Source organism: Misgurnus anguillicaudatus, chromosome 23, assembly GCF_027580225.2.
Source record: "Misgurnus anguillicaudatus chromosome 23, ASM2758022v2, whole genome shotgun sequence".
Classification (NCBI taxonomy): domain Eukaryota; kingdom Metazoa; phylum Chordata; class Actinopteri; order Cypriniformes; family Cobitidae; genus Misgurnus; species Misgurnus anguillicaudatus.
Genome location: NC_073359.2, coordinates 31,385,797 through 31,403,280, shown reverse-complemented (window position 1 = coordinate 31,403,280; position 17,484 = coordinate 31,385,797). Strand labels below are relative to the sequence as shown.

General features: G+C 31.9%; 2 protein-coding genes across 2 annotated transcripts; one reads left to right on the top strand and one right to left on the bottom strand.

Moving 5' to 3' along the window:
• The first annotated feature begins 2,669 nt into the window (after positions 1–2,669).
• On the top strand, positions 2,670–8,183 carry LOC141359395 (uncharacterized). The gene is made up of 5 exons (XM_073861785.1): positions 2,670–2,781; positions 3,584–3,934; positions 5,783–6,097; positions 6,439–6,744; positions 7,870–8,183. Exons 2-5 carry the CDS (start codon positions 3,598–3,600, stop codon positions 8,181–8,183), a joined length of 1,272 nt encoding a protein of 423 aa, XP_073717886.1. The 5' UTR covers positions 2,670–2,781; positions 3,584–3,597.
• Positions 8,184–14,916: 6,733 nt separating this feature from the next.
• LOC141359394 (SLAM family member 5-like) lies at positions 14,917–16,885 on the bottom strand. The gene is made up of 4 exons (XM_073861784.1): positions 16,525–16,885; positions 16,046–16,348; positions 15,836–15,964; positions 14,917–14,948 (listed from the first exon to the last, which is right to left on the bottom strand). The coding sequence occupies exons 1-4, from the start codon at positions 16,868–16,870 to the stop codon at positions 14,917–14,919; spliced, it is 810 nt and encodes a 269-aa protein (XP_073717885.1). The 5' UTR covers positions 16,871–16,885.
• Between the last annotated feature and the right edge of the window lie 599 nt (positions 16,886–17,484).

The following is a 17,484-nucleotide window of genomic DNA, read 5'->3' as shown; positions in this document are numbered from 1 at the left end:
AAACAACAATCTAATCCTCTCTATATAATGCTCCACACTCCAGTCCAGTTGGTGGCGGTAATACACCATAAGTTAGCTTGTCAACCGCCAATAAACAGTACAAGAAGAAGAAGACGCGTGCTTCTAAATCGCCCATTACTTGCGTCAACATGAAGAATAGCTCTTTACTTTTCATCATCCTTTATTTGTGCATCAACAGTAAGTTAATTTATTAACGTTTCTGCAAGACTTTCACTTCTCTTTAAACCGAAAGTGCGCGCGATGTTTATATTAACTTGTTAAACTTATATGAATGGGTTTGGATTCGTGAACATACTTTAGGGTGCAGATTAAGATATTTCTTAAAATACTTTCCCCGTTGTTTTCTTCTGTTTATGTCATCATCCCTTGACTTTAATACACAGATAAAGTTAACCTGACTTAGACTACAACAAACTATATTAATGATCTTAATTAATTTAATCTTTATACGGACAGTATTATAGATGTAAGTTTAATCTTTGACTTTTTTTCTTTGTATCAACAGTGTTGTGACAAATAAATCAGTGTCAGTGTATGAGGGAGATTCTGTTACTTTACACACTAATACTGTAATACAGAACAATGATAAGATAGATTGGAGGTTTGGAGATCAACAGGATCTTATAGCTAAAATCAACAGAGCAGACAATAATTTACTCAGAATAAATGATGATGTTCTTGATGGGATATTCAGAGACAGACTGCAGGTGAATAATCAGACTGGAGATCTCACCATCACAAACATCACAACTCAACACACTGGACTTTATCAACTGGACATCATCAGAGGGAATTTCACAAAAAAGAGATTCATCATTAGTGTGTATCTCAAGCTTTACTTTAATAATTATCTACATCACTATTAAGCAGCATAAATAAATATACAGTATGCAGTAATAGATGGACTGTAAACTGTCTACAATCGTTAAATTTTTCTGTTCTGTGTTTTATAAGTATTTTACATTGTGTCCTTTCACTAGTCACTGTAACTGCGAAAAGTGCTATACAAATAAACCTGCATTAAATTATATTTGTATATTTGTAAATGTGATATTAGTGCTTTGTGTGATGTTAAAACATTATGTGGTAAATGATTACATAAGTACAGTTAATGTAAGATAAATAATAACTGGCCTGTAACTCGCATCTTCTTTATGGCAAACTAGCAATAACCACATTATATTATTTTAGCTTTCATTATTGTGTTTATCATTCTTCAGAAAATACATTTTACAAAAACCTCACATTTCTCTAGTATTCTTAATATTTTAAATAATACTTTATTAATCTATTCTCATATCAGATTGATAAATGTGGGTCATCAAGGCATGCATCCCAATTCACATACTTATACTTGCCCTAAAAATATAAACTGTTTTTGATATGGGGAAATATAGACATGTAACTGCATCTGTGCATTGAAAGATTTGGGACATTCTAAATCTGAATATTATACAGTAGTACTGTTGGTAAATTTAGGAAGGGTGAATGTGTCTATTTTTATTGGCTTAATTTACAAGATTAACAATGAATATAAAAACAATATTAACAGGGAGGGAGGCTGAAATTATATTATATAAACATATCAAGTATAAGCTACAAAACATACACAGCTGTATACTTATGCGTATAACAGCACAGTTAAAAACATCTTCAGGTGATCTGATCACAGGTGAGACAGATTATTGTCTTTAACATGTAGTAATTTATTTAAAATGTATAATATACATAATATATAACTAAATGTATTACTGCAGAATCAGATTAACACAACAACAAAAATGAAAAAAAAAATGTAAGTGTTTACACCTGCGTTCAGTGCTGTCTGTTTAATTTTATATTAAATGTGACGTCTCTGTTCATGAGTTTGACTCTTTATGTTTGTATTTCAGGTGTGTCTGCTAATAAAGTGAAGACAGTGATGGTGGGAGATTCTGTCATTCTGGTCAATAATGTTATCAAGAAACCAGGAGATGAGAAGATGGTGTTGAGGATTCGACACAACAACTCTCCTGTTGCTAAAATGACTGGAACGGTCTTAACTTATAATGTTAATGGTGAGAGATTCAGAGACAGACTTCAGGTGGATGATCAGACTGGAGATCTCACCATCAGAGACATCACACCTGAAGACTCTGGATCTTATGAAGTAGATATCACTGTCGGCAGTCACACATATACTATACACAGATCATTCAATGTTAAAAGTGAGTAGATCACTTCAGTATAATAAAGATTATTTTACCAAAGTTTTATCTTGGTTTAGATAAAACGTTACACTTAAACAAGTTTTAAGTGTACGAAACAGTATGTCAAGTTAATTTGATAATAAAAGTGCAGTCAGTCAATATGTGTTTATATTTTATAGTTATATTTTGTCTGATCTTCATCTCAGTGCTGTTATACACAAATATATAAACTTTCTTAATTCTTACACTAGAGTTTTACAGACATTAACACATATGTTGTACATCACAATCATTAATTCATTACAGCAGATGTTAGAGGTTTATCATTGACTTTAAATAGAATGAGATTCACATTTATTCAGTTTTTAATCAGATCTGCTGTTGGTTTCTAATGTTTGTTTATGATCAGATGAACAGATTGAGTTACAGTAATGATTGATTGTTTGTTTTATCATTACAGAGACAGGTCAGTCTCCAGGTGCTATAGCAGGAATATCTGTTATCTTCATCCTGCTTGCTGTTGCTGTTGTGTTTTACTGTTACCTTAAGATCAGTCAAACAAAACTATTGGGTAAGAATCATCTACAGCTGATACAACAGAAGAAATATCACTTATTTTTATATTTATGATATTTATTCTCCTATAATAGAGATTGAATATAAAGGTGTTAAAATGTTTCTAAATGTTTAAAATGCAGTTTGTATTTGTGAGGATTTTGTTGGGTTTTAATTCAGATATCAAACAGCATTACAGACACTTCAATAAAACATATCTTATGTTATTTTAGACTGAAGAAGGGGATGATGAAAAAATAAATGTAACTAAACATATTTATTATTTGTATGTTATGTAAGGTATAATGTAGAGACTGCTGGTTGTTATCGCAGAAATAAGCCATATTAAAATCATAATAATGATAAATCATAATATTGTAACATTGCGTGTCATCTGGTGTAAAAAAAGCTTTGTGTGTTACGAAGAGATTGATTTAATGATCAAGACTTTAAAACTGATCAGATTGATATTAAACACGTGACTGTATGACTTTAGTTCAGTGTTATATAAGATTATACTGATGCAATAACACATTAAATATATTCTGTAATGAGGTTCTGTGGTGATTAAAACTATTTCTGTAATAATTATATGTGCTGGATGTATAGTAGTGTTATTATTATGAATGTACTTTTCCATTATATTTTGGACACTTGAATAACACCAGAAATATTTGAACTGATCTTAATATTGCTGAAACAGTTTGTTTTACAGCAGGTGTGTGATGTGGAGTAAATAATAATAAAATTAATCATCATCATTTATAATCTGTGTTTTATGAGTGATTTGATATTTTTTCTTTCTGTCACTTTGGCAGATGAAAACATTACAATGGAGAAAGGTCATAATGCTGTTCTTAAGGCTGGTCTGAAAGAACTAAAGGAAGGTGATAAGATTGAATGGAGATTTGGACAAGATACAGAGATGAAAGATGCTTTAATAATGTGGCCATGGAGATCTCCAGGTACTCTCATAGCTAAACGTGATAAAGAAGGCAGCAACACTTATAATGGTCCTGATGAGAGATTCAAGTACAAACTGAGTCTGGATCCTGAGACTGGAGATCTCATCATCAATGATGTCAGTAATAAACACTCTGGAGTTTATCAACTAAAATTCACCAGAGGTAGAAAAACCTCATACAAGATATTCAAAGTGTTTGTCACAGGTGAGTAACTCAATCTTTTCAGTCTAATAATAATCTTACTTACATCTGCACTAAACTGTTTAAAGGTATTGCAGAGGATTTTCTATTTCCGGGTGGATCATCAAGACTATTGGTCCTTCTAGTTGTCAATCAAGAGTGTTGTGCAATTGCATTTTTTAAAAAGTGGAGAAGGCGGTTCTTTTCTTAAATTCGAGAAAATCCTATGCTATACCTTTAATATATAATTGTATAACCTGCGGTTAACAATTTCCAGTGTGAAAAGCCCTAATGTGGGTGTTTTCCATTGTCCACCCCTGCTTCCTCCCCAAAAAATACAATAACTGAAGTAGATGGGACATTTTTTTCTACTCTGCTGACAGTACAATGTTTAAAGAGCAACAATTATCTGATTCATGATTGTACATTTCCTTTGGTGTTTATTACATGTTAACAATATCCAAAAGGTACAAACTCCAAAGTAAACGATGACGTGAGTAGGGATACACTGAATTTTTGGCAACCAAATTTATTCAGCTGAAAATATCAAATTTTCAGATGACCTCAGAGGTATTTAAGCCAATTGCAATGTACAGATTAGTTGGTCAATCAGAGGACACAGAGCTTTTCATATCGATTAGTTTGTACAAAATCAGAATGGAAAATTTCACAAAGGTGGCAGTACTGTTATCACAATGAAATAACATTTAGGGCAAAATTTTTTTAATACAATTTTAAAAATCTTATTAAAGCTACTACCACTGCTTACATACTGGTACGTACCCCTCCCTGTGTTACCTGGTTTTGCTGGTATCTTTTCAGTAAATTAATTTGCTCTGAATAATGATTTATAAAACTTAAAGTGATAGATCTTCACCATCAGATATGGCACAAAAAAGCACAACTAAGTCAAAGCCTCAAGTTTAACCTTGTTTTATGTCATGGTTAGTAAGACGGCGTACTTCAGGAGTGACATAAAGTCACCCCAACACAACAGCAATGTATAAGACTGAGAGCATAAAAGGACACGTGAAAGATATGATTAAAAATCAGGCTTATTCCATCAAATATTCACTTTCAAAACATTAGCAATGTGTTGTTAAAAAAAGAAATTTAACTTTTTTCTTTTTTCTTTACAATAAGCTTTAGCAAATAAATGCAAATAAAACATTTTGTAAGGAATTTGGCAGAAAAGTTTTTTGGTAGTTGATAGAATGAAACCAAATATTATAATTTTTACTTAAACACATACCTATAAATAGTATATTTAGATAATCTGAAAACAGTCTTAATTTTTTCTACGGCTGAATATTTTACATTTAAAGATGTAACTACTGAAAGAGTACAACCCTTGAGTACTAATAAAGTCTATAAGCCTAGAAGCCTTTCATCGTTACACAGTGGTAATAAAATATAATTTATTAACAAAAATAAAATAAACAAGAATAACTAAAAACACTACTAAATAATACTCATATACTAAAGTATAGAAAATAGAAGTAAATTTATAGAAGAATGTTATATAAAAGTAGTAAAGAAAAAATAATTAAAATACAACACAGATGTTTGTCTTTGCTGTTGAGTCATCTCTCAAATACACAAACAACAGATACACAACAGAAACTCAGATTCTTTAGTAGCAGCATTCTATTAATTCTAATTCTCAATGTTAGAAGATTCATAAAATTCATCATCTAGATGTTATAGTTGTGTTTATATTTATATACTGATAGAGGATCTGAAAGATTGAGTTAATACACAGAAATTCATTAATGAGAATATGAGCTAATGTTTATAATCAGTAAATAAAACACTTAATAGATGAAAATAATTTCATTTCTGTGTTTTTGTTTCTGTCTGCTGCTGTTACAGGTACAACAAAACTGACGGTGTATGAGGGAGAATCTGTCCATCTGAAGACTAAAGTTACTGACATACAGAGAGATGATCTGATAGAGTGGACATTTCGATCTGAAGACTGTGTCATAGCTAAAATCAATCCTGCCAACAATATCTTCAGTACATATGATTGTTATAATAGTGAATTCAGAGACAGACTGCACCTGGATCCACAAACTGGAGATCTCATCATCGATGACATCACATGGGGACACCGTGGATATTATACACTGAAGATCATCACAGATGGAGAAACCTACTACAGAAGATTCCTTTTGGCTGTCAAATGTGAGCAAACTTAAGGGATATTTCACCTAAAAATGAAAATTCTGTCATCATTTTCTCATCCTCATGTTGTTGTAAACTTGTATAAGTTTCTGTTTTCTGATGAACACAAAAGAAGATATTTTGAGAAATGATGGTAGCACACAGTTGGCGGTATCCATTGAATTCCAATGCAATGTTTTAGTAAAAACTGATAGAGAATCTGAAAGATTGAGTTAATAAACAAAAATTAATTTATGAGAATATGAGCTGATGTTTATAATCAGTAAATAAAACACTTAATAGATGAAAATCACCTGAATTGATATCATTTCTGTCTTTGTTTCTTTCTGCTGCTGTTACAGGGAATACAGTGTTTGTGGATGAGGGATACTCTGTTGATCTGGAGACTGATCTTACTGACATAAAGAGAGATGATGTGATAGAGTGGAGATTTGGAGAAACTCTCATAGCTGAAATCAATCCTGCCAACAATATCTTCAGTACATATGATGGTGATGATGATCTATTCAGAGATAAACTGAAGCTGAATCATCAGACTGGAGATCTCAACATCAATGACATCAGACAGAAACATGATGGAGTTTATAAACTGAAGATCATCAGAGATGGAAAAACATCATACAAGAGATTCACTGTTAGTCTTGGATGTGAGTAACTCAAATGTTTCAGTGTAATAATGATTTTATGATCATCTGTACTCTGTTGACAGTATATTGTAGATGTAAGAGGGATTTATGACTATTAACTTACAGTGAAGATTTTCACACTGTGTTTAACTCTGACTTATCTTCTGTTTAAACCTGATTTAACTGCAGCTAAACCAACTTTTTACACTTATGATATTGAAAGGTTTAACTGAGACCACACGTGTCAACTCTCTCTGTACACTGTAAAAACGTTTACCATGATGTACAAATTTTTTTGGTGAAACATTTTGAAAGAGTAAATTTGAAAGCTGTAAAATCTAGTAGATTTCAATAATCACATTTAATTTCCTTTCACAAATTAAATTGAGTAGATATTTATGCAAAGCAATAGAAATCCTAAGTGAGGTCTACTAAAAAATATTGAGTAAACATAATTAAAAATGTTACTTGATGTAGCTGAAAGTTTGTGAATATTGCTAAACTAAAATTAATTGGTTGTATTCTATTTATTTTATACTAAACCATCAATTTAAAAAAAAATTGTGTACACATTATTTTATTGAAAATGACAAACAGTGTACATGTTACAGAAACAATCAGCTGAATAAACTTTAAGAGATCTCTCAAATTCACAGCATGCAGAATCACCTCTTAAACTCAGACAGATGGATCAGCAGCAGCTTGTACCTGCAACAATAAAGATAATGTTATTTAAACGGCTGTCCCTGTGATTGGACGCTGCTCAAATCCCTGTCGTGCCACTAACATAGTTTAATATTAAATGACATATTCGTCCCGAATTGTTAATGATTAAGATAGGCTGCTAATCTAACGCATATTTTGCATCTGGAAGTAGACTCTGTCTGTTTAAGCTCGTGCTATTTAATGCGAATGTCTGGTGTGGTGTGAGACACCTTTGAGTGGTAGGCTACTACACGAGACAGCGCTTCTCGCTGGGTGTACAACCACCTTAACACAAAAAAAATGAAGTATGGCATCATTAATATACATTTATATAAGCGTGTGAGTGTCATGATATCCACTGTAATAACTGCGAGGAGTCAAGAGTACAAATAACATTTAAGTTTACTGGTATCCTGAATTGATTTCATTTCTCTGTTACAGTTTCAATGCTGGAAGTGGATGAGGGGAAATCTGTCAATCTGAAGACTAAAGTTACTGACATACAGACAGATGATGTGATAGAGTGGAGATTTAAAGGAACTCTCATAGCTGAAATCAATCCTGCCAACAATATCTTCAGTACATATGATGGTGATGATGATCTATTCAGAGATAAACTGAAGCTGAATGATCAGACTGGAGATCTCAACATCAAAGACTTCAGAGAGAAACATAAAGGAGTTTATAGACTGAAGATCATCAGAGGAGGAAAAACCTTAGAAAGGATTATATCTGTGTCTGTCAGATGTGAGTAACTGAAATCTTTCAGTATAATAATGATTTTATTATCATCTGTACTCTGTTGACAGTATACTGTAGATGTAAGAGGGATTTATGACTATTAACTTACAGTGAAGATATTCACACTGTGTTTAACTCTGACTTATTTTCTGTTTAAACCTGATTTGAACAGATAAACCAACTTTTTACACACAACACATCTGTACATCATTTCAGATATTTGATTAGTTGTTACTGAATATTATAGTGAGTTAGTACCATCATTATTGAAAAACTGATATTTTATTAAAGTAATTTACCCATTAGATGAATTCTCACTGTTAGGAGATTCATAAATTCATCATCTAGATGTTATAGTTGTGTTTATATTTATATACTGATAGAGAATCTGAAAGATTGAGTTAATAAAATAATTAAATAAGACACTTAATAGATGAAAATCACCTGAATTGATTTAATTTCTGTCTTTCTGTCTGATGTTACAGGTGAAATAGCAGGAAAACTGTTCACGACAGAGGGAGCATCTGTTGATCTGGACACTTTACTTAATGACATAAAGAGAGTTGAGAAGATCGAGTGGAGATTTAATGAAACTCTCATAGCTGAAATCAATCCTGCCAACAATATCTTCAGTATATATGATGATGATTATGATCTATTCAGAGATAAACTGAAGCTGAATAAGCGCACTGGAGATCTCACCATCAAAAACTTAAGAGATGAACATGAAGGAGTTTATGAAGTGAAGATCATCAGAGACGGAGAAACCTCATACAGAAGAACAATTGTGTCTCTCTCTGGTGAGAGTAAAAATGATTTTATTTACTTTGGTTAATGTGTAGGTATTAATCCGTTCTTGCTTTGAACATAATCATAGGTGCTTGAATGGCATTAAGAAAAAAATAACCATTAACATCTGTACTCTTGTTGACAGTATAGATATTTTATTGAATACACACACTTTGTGCCTGACCCAATGTTAACTTTCGATCTGTATTTATTTATTTATCAGTCTGTCTAGTGGCTTAACTGATCTCTAAAATAAATGTCTTTATTCTTTTTTATAAATGTTTGTAATTTCTTTAAAGTTGCACATTAAGTAATGTCTAAAATTAGCATTAGGTACAAAAATCGAATCAAATGAATTGTGAATCATCCTTCATTTAAAGATGTTTATCACTGTTACTTCCTCTCTGAATAACTTTTGATTTGATCTCTCATCTTTGTTTCTTACAGATTTTAAGGCAGAAGATTCAGTGAGGAGGAGAGGAGGACATTCAGTGGAGATAGAGATGTAGTCGTTGTTGTTACACAGTCAGCAATTGGTGGTGTAAGTGTAACACAACATTACAAACACATCAGCATCACATCTCTTATAAAATCACCCTCGTGTCAATAAGTTTAAACAACCCACCTGTGTGTGCTGATGAACCATTTCTGAATATAGAAACTTAATATTCATAAAAATATTAATAAAACAAGGAAAGTTGGAAAACATCTGTTGTTCAGATTGATCTACAGATAAACTCTCATCTTTATTTTGAACATTAATATCAGATTTCATATCCGTTTCTAGATAAAGACATTGTGTACTGAATGTAATATTTGTTGTTTCATACAGCTAGTACAGTGTTATAAAACAAAAGCCTAAATATCTCATGTATATCTAACATATGTACTACAGCAGTATTTCACTGAGTGATGTTTGTCTTTTTGTTGATATTAGTTGACATCAAAACTCTCTGTCGCTGTAGCCAAATATTCATACTTTCACTAATGCACAGTGTGCAAAACAATCAGTGTTTAAATGTAAATCTGTAGATGAAACAGTGTGTTATTGTTACACTGATGATCTGCTGATCTTCACTTCTAGTTAATGTCTAACCAGTGATCAGTTTTCTATCCCATAATGCCACAGATGTCGAGGAGTAATCAGATTCATTAAGTAAAACAAACATAAATACATATAGACGGTTTCAGCATTAACAACATAAACAAGTGGCTTTCGTGGTCAACACGTAACTTCCGGTAAACTCCGCTAAGAATAACTAACAACAAAGTACTTTAAACATAGTTTATTTATATAACAAGCAAAATAAACAACACGTAGATTACTCGGGAAACCAAATCATTATTTTCGTTATTTTCGACAAGGTATTTGTTTAGTTTAGTTTAGTTTAGTTTAGCTACTAGTCAGACCATTAAACAAACTGAAACCGGAAGTAAAGTTCGGACCAGACGCGTATCGCCTCACTGCACATGCGTCTGATGAAAAGGTCTAGTGTTGTGTTGTGTTCCTGTAGTTTAAGTGATAATGTGTGATGCTAGCAGCAGCTTTAGGTTTAATTTCTGTCTCATAGTTGATCAATATTAGCAGATATACCAAAGAATAAATGCAATACAGGTAACAACACATTATTCATGTGGTTAAATTGCTCAGATTAACATATTGTTCACATATTTTCAGGAATATATTGATACTAAACACCTGTGTACATGAAACATGACCTTTATTGAGAAGTAAATTGTGTTCATACTCTGTAAAGTACACAGATTCAGCTCATGTAGCTCTAAAAAGAGAAAGTGTTTTTGTTGAAGAATCTAGAAATCAGACTTTACATTGACTGATAGATTCTGTGTGAGAGTTGGTTTTTTTTTTATTTAGTTTTGCATCAAGTTTATATTATTGTAATCTTTTTAAAGCTTTGCCAAATGTTTACATTTTATACTCTGTGCCTTGTGTTTTATTATTGCCAGAATTGATAATAATTAACTACTAAGATACATTTTGTTATTGTATATTAATATTGTTTGTGTCAGAGAGACTTGTACAGTACATTATACAATATGTTGTGTTTTTTCTGTTTATTAGTGTGAGACTGAATTATGCATCGATTTATAGCACTTAATTTAAAGCTCCTAATGTACTTAACCAAATCCCTGCTGAAAAAAACAATAAAACCATTTTATTGGTTCTAATGGAATATGGCCCAACGCACACTACAGTGTATTGGTCTTTGTTGGTCTCTAATGGTATGTATTGGTTCTATGTATTGGTTCTAATGGAATATGGCCCAAAACACACTAAACTGTAGTGGTTTTAATGGTAAAAGCAAATGGTTTCTATTGGTATTTTAATGGAAACCATTAGAATTTTCTGTAATGGTTTTATTGTTTTTTTTTTCAGCAGGGATGTCTCTCACTTTAATCTTTTTATTTTGTCTTTCTATGAACATTGTGTATTATTACAGCTTTAATATGACAAATCACTTCTTTTATAATCCTCATTTGCACTTTATTAAATACAATCATATAAAACTCTCAGTGCTTTTTTATTTGTTATACTCAGTAATATTACACTATGCTAATATGATTTGTCTGTGTAATTATGTAGTTGTACCATCTTATTGTACATAAAATTAATTTGTTAGTTATATTTAGAGTTATATGATCTTCAGTGTAGTTTTATTTTATTATATTAATAAATTAAAATGTCTAATTTATTTATTTGATAATAGCTTCTTATTGGTCTGTCAATAAGTAACTAAATAATTTGTTCTGGACGATAGATTGCGCAAATATCAAAATGAAATGTATTGCATATTATATTGACGTCAATTCAAAATGTATTTTGTATCATAAATGGAAAATGAAACAAGCCTCAAGACCTAATTCCTGGACATGCACACACATATGGAGAGAGCAAGCAACTGATGAAAGAGAGATAAAAGACAACTGACCTTTTCCACTGTGCCTTATGTTGCATTGTTCTGTCAAATTTCTGTGGTATTTTGTAAAAACAGACATTTCAAAATGCATCAAAAACTACAAAAATATTCTACTATTTGAAATAATATTTATTTTTATGTCCTTTCTAATGTTTATATATACATAAATTCACAAAATGTATCACTAAAGTATTGATGTGAGCAGTTGGCCACATCCAGTGAAATGAAGTCTCTATGGGCCTCTGCTGGTCGAAATGATTTATTTTCCAAACTGTAATTCTTTAATGTTTTATTTCAAACCAGCAGTTGGCCGAATTCAACACATAACATCTAGATTCATATCTAGAAAGAATTTTGTCAGATTGATGTTCATTTTTCGTAAAAGGTAAACGGGTACAAAAGTACTTCATATCTCCCAAAACAGCATTAATATATAGGTGTAAAGTAAGCAAAAAATTATATATTAATTGTATCAATAAAAAAATCTGGACCTTTAGTGTAAACAGGAAAATTGGGGTTTATAACACTAATTATGCACATAAAGATATTACAGTTGCCATAATAAATTGTGAGATGTCTGCTCTACTGTTCTACCATTTAAGCAAACTCAACAGAGATGAAAATGTGTTTGTTTGCTTTCATTTTTATTTTTTTTATTTATGGGCTATGGTTAGACGTCTATTAAAATTTTTACTGACAGTCCGAATTTTGCCTTGTTATAGCCTGTAGACCTGTGATCTGTATTTGGACGGCTTGCTAACACTCTCTTTAAAGCTAGTTAAACGTCATAATAATTTGACTGTATTATGTTGATCATCATGTGATCATGGAGAAATTCATTCCTGTAGTGTACACTAGAAGACTCTTTAGTCAACAGTATAGATTGACTACTGAGGGCTCACAGATCTTAACAGTTTGCAATATATTTAATTTTTTATCTACTGAAGTGAGTTTTAGTGTAGGGCTAATGGTCATGTGTCATTTACATTTTGGGTTACTGCTGTCATGCTAAAATATAATAAAGTTAACATCGCTATGTTAGTTACTCTCTAAAACTAAAGGAATTAACAACTAGAAATGTCCTGATCAAGTGTTTTGTGCTGTTTAAGTCCCGGTCTAATACAAGTATTATCCTAATAAAGAGATAGTTTAGACGTAAATGAAAGTTCAGTCATCATTTACTAACCCTCAAGTTGTTAAGTTGTTAAATTTCTTTGTTCTGCTTAAAACAAAGGGAGATATTTTGGGCAGTGTTTGTAACCAAAGTGTTTATGGTCACCATTGACTTCCATTGTATTTGTTTTTGCTACTATGGAAGTCAATGATGTTACTGTTTTCTGCTTGCAAATATCTTTCTTTGTGTTCAGCAGAACAAATTTTTTTTTATTTAGGTCTATAACAACTTATGGTTGAATAAATATGTGTTTTCATCCACACTTTGACTAAATGAATAAATAGTTGCACTTTATTAAGAAATATAAAACTTTTTTGTCATGTTCCAAAAAAAATAACTAAATGTATTTCTCTTAATATGATTTATTATAAATTATTGTTTATCAGTTCAGCTCAGTGCAGCATTATTGTAAAATATAGCAGCTAGGTCTGCACGATAGTGGGAGAAAACTTACATTGCAATTTTATGTTTTCCTTTGATGGACAGTGGTGTAAAAAAGTGTTTCTGATTTATTTATTTTTTGCATGTTTGTCTCACTTTAATGTTTAAGATCATAAAGCAAATTTAATTATTAATCAAAGATAACAAAAAATGCATTAACAACGTGCAAAACGTGTACCGCCCATAGAAAACAATTCAAAGGGGCGCCTGCCACTGCCAGAAACACATTCTATGTGATCCGCCCCTAAACTGCTTTTGAGAATGAATAATGTAAAAGTATTGGGCTTAATAAAGCTGATTCTGATCAGTTAAAAAATGGCTTGATCAATCTTGATATCATTATTAACAACCAGTAAACATCAGTATGATGCAATAAATCTCTAACTTTCAGTAAATAGTTTGTATTGTTTATCAAATTTAATAAAATAATCTGCCATTGACATAAAAAGACTAAAATAAGATGTTTTCTTCTATAACAGCATACAAGAGCATCAAGGTGTGAAATCAGCAGGTGTGAGGTAATGATAGCAAGAATAGTTATAGCTTCTGCATTACCACCTTATCACCTTGGTTTCCAATGTCACAAACATGTAACCACAGTTAAACGCGAGGATCAGTAGTTCGGTCATAGATATTATGTATTGATGCCGCATAGACTAATGCTGAAAAGATTAAGAACATTCAGCTGAAGTATGCACGAGATGGTGCGAAAGACTGGAGGTGGGGAATAATTCACATATTCATAGATCTCTGTAGACTAAATAAGGCAAAGGTGAAGAGTTAAGAGATGCTCAAAGGTGAGTTAACACTAAGACAAGACTTTAATATTTCACATTCACACAGTAAGAGCTCACAGTTATATAAGTTTAGTTTAAAGCAATCTTTTATTGTCAAACATCAACATTAATGAATTTAATAAGCTTTGCACACCTCTTACTAACACACAAACCTTTACAAAAAGTTCACACCTCTTACACGGGCACAGATGCATATTAACCACAAACACGTCTTATGTCCACCAAGAAACAAAACCACATTTCTTTCCACATCAGGTGTAAGGTCAACTCATAAATAAATATTTAAAAAAAGCTTTTATGTTAATTTAAAAAATAATATTTTAATCTCTGTCTTTCTGATAATATTTTATAGTTCTATATCTTTAATGTTTTAAACTGCTGACTATGATTATTTAAGATTAAATTAATGCCTGTTTCCCTGCAGTTACACTTTAAGCTTTTAACAATGAGATCTATTCTTATAAATGGGTGTCAGTAACAGATCTTGAAGTAAGAGAAAACCCAAGACGTTTCAAGTGTAATATAAGTGCTTTATTGTAATCTGTAGACTCACAAACAGTCAGAATGTGAAGTTTTATCAGAAACTGAAGCTGAATGTTGAGTTTGATCATCGTCTCATAACTCCTCCACTCGAGCTCTCTGTACACAACACACACAACATACAAACACAAACATTTCATAACAATAAAGAGCTCAGATGAAAAAAGGCCATAGACATCACCTCCATCAAATATAAGAGAATTATATTAACCGAATACTTTTAGCATTGTACATTTATTGTATATTAAAAAAAATTATCTGACCTCAGACCATTAAGAAATACTGCTTTGTTAGCAGAATCTATTAAGAGTCTGATTTAAAAAATGCCAGTTTACACAAAAACATGTCAGTCAATTTTAATGTTATTGATTTGTTAAAAATAGTGACATTTTCTGCAAAATATTGTACATATATATTGTACTTAGTGGACCTTGTACAGGTGTACGGGTTACCTTAAAATATAAGTGCAACTTGGTTATGCAAGTCAATTCAACCTACTATTTTAACTTTTGACTTGATAAGTGACATGTTGGCATAACTTGTAAAAACAAGCTGAAATTGTTTAACTTAATTTGTTAAAGTAACATAAACTATATGTGTTAACATGATTTTATTTTTGACAGCGTGTTAATATTAATTTGTTGACGTACTGTAATTATTATAAACACATTCAATAAGACTGCACTGAACAAAGATTAGTAGAAACAATGATGTGTGTGTGTGTGTGTGTGTGTGTGTGTGTGTGTGTGTGTGTGTGTGTGTGTGTGTGTGTGTGTGTGTGTGTGTGTGTGTGTGTGTGTGTGTGTTAAAAATAAATCAAATATATTTCAGGTAATGATATGAACAATAAAAAAAATGTTTTCTGCGCAAGTCATCTCCAGTATACCGCTCTGAACTGTTTCAAAAACACATTAGAAACCAAACTCTCATCTTGATCTGTTAAAGGATTGTTTAGTATTGTTATATTAGTACTAGTTAACATTTACCCTGTTGCTGTGTGTTTCTGTGTTTACTGTAGATCCAGAACATTAGAACTGAAGCGACAGACATCAGAAATCCAGGAGCAACAGCAGCAACAACACGAAAGATCACAATGACATCATCTGTACTGAGACCTGTGGTAAATAATAAAGAGTTAATACTGTAACTGAATCTGATCTTAGATCAGCTCAGTAAATAAACAGTAATAATCACACCTGTTGTATCTGAACACGTCTGACAGACATCATCGATGTTGAGATGTTGAGTTTGGTTTGTGATGGTATTGTTGAGTACACATCTGTATGTGTTTGTATCCTGATATTCAACCTCCAGAGGTAGAGAGAGTCTGATGTTGAGATCAGACACACTGATGATGGACAATAAACTGTTTCCTTTGTACCAGGACAGACTCACATCTCTCACATTCAACACTGAACACAATAACACACAGTTTGGATTTGCTGATGATGAAGAACATTGTGAAGAGTTTCTGGTGATGACCGGAACGGGCAGGCGAGCTGTCAAACATGAGAAAATAAACAAAAATGTATTACATTTATTTATAATATTATCAATATTAGTCAAGAGGTCTGCATATAAGGTGCAGAAATGAGGTGCATATAAATATTTATATATTTAATCACTGCGTAGACAAATATAATTGTTAATATGTCAAAAGTAAATCCTCACTCACCATAGACAATAACATTAAATCTGTGTGAGGTTATTCTGTTGCTTCTGATATTTATATGATAAAGTCCAGAGTCTTCAGTATTGATGTTTGTGATGGTGAGATCTCCAGTCTGATTATTTATCTGCAGTCTGTCTCTGAATCTCCCATCAAGAACATTATCATATTTTAAAAACTTATTGGCTTCTTTGTTAATTTCAGCTATTACAGTCTCTTGAGGACCAAACATCCACAATATCAGATGATCTCTCTGTAGTTTAGTATCAGTTTGTAGAGTAAGAGAATCTCCCTCCATCACTAGCACTGACTTCACTTCATCACCGAACACACCTGAAGAACACAAACACATTCAAACAGATTCAAACTCTACAGTCAGTTTAAATATAACACCATTACAGCATCTATGACTATATATTTATGAGGTATATAAATATGTTTATAACTCACCTGTCAGACAGCAGAAACACAAAGAGAGATAAACAAACATGAGAAACATTTTCTTCATCAGATGTTGTGTTGTCGTCTGCAGTGAATGAGATGAAGACGACTCTGTGAGCTCTCACTTATTCTTCATGGGCTTCATACTTCCTGTTTCACACCTCTGTGTGTTTTTTCTCTCTCTGATGTTTCCACTGTGTCATCATCACATGTTGTCTTTATCAAACATCACAGACTGGACTCTATTATTCATGTGTGTGTTTGATGAGCACAGTTACGCGAAACGCAGTGTGTTGAGGACATCTGCTGTGTAAATGCAATAAGAACACATTAAGTGACATGTAAGTTTTTTAAAGGAAATATGCAGTATTAGTTAATGCCATTGAAGGTAATTAATTTGCGCGGAAATGAATTAACAAAGTTATCGTTATTGTCCGGAGGTGTGGACGCTAATATATTTATTGTTATAGTTAAAGGGACACTTCACTGAGTTTGCTTCAGTTTTCACTACTGAACTAATAGCTA

Bases quoted from the DNA above. Each gene is read 5' to 3' on its own strand.
- LOC141359395 (XM_073861785.1), top strand. From the start codon at position 3,598: ATGGAGAAAGGTCATAATGCTGTTCTTAAGGCTGGTCTGAAAGAACTA. The intron at 3,935-5,782 runs GTGAGTAACTCA...CTGCTGTTACAG, and splicing joins ATTCAAAGTGTTTGTCACAG to GTACAACAAAACTGACGGTG. The intron at 6,745-7,869 runs GTGAGTAACTCA...TCTCTGTTACAG, and splicing joins ATTCACTGTTAGTCTTGGAT to TTTCAATGCTGGAAGTGGAT.
- LOC141359394 (XM_073861784.1), bottom strand. From the start codon at position 16,870: ATGTGTTTGTGTTCTTCAGGTGTGTTCGGTGATGAAGTGAAGTCAGTG. The intron at 16,349-16,524 runs GTGAGTGAGGAT...CATGTTTGACAG, and splicing joins ATTTAATGTTATTGTCTATG to CTCGCCTGCCCGTTCCGGTC. The intron at 14,949-15,835 runs GTAAATGTTAAC...TGTTGTGTACAG, and splicing joins CAGAAACACACAGCAACAGG to AGAGCTCGAGTGGAGGAGTT.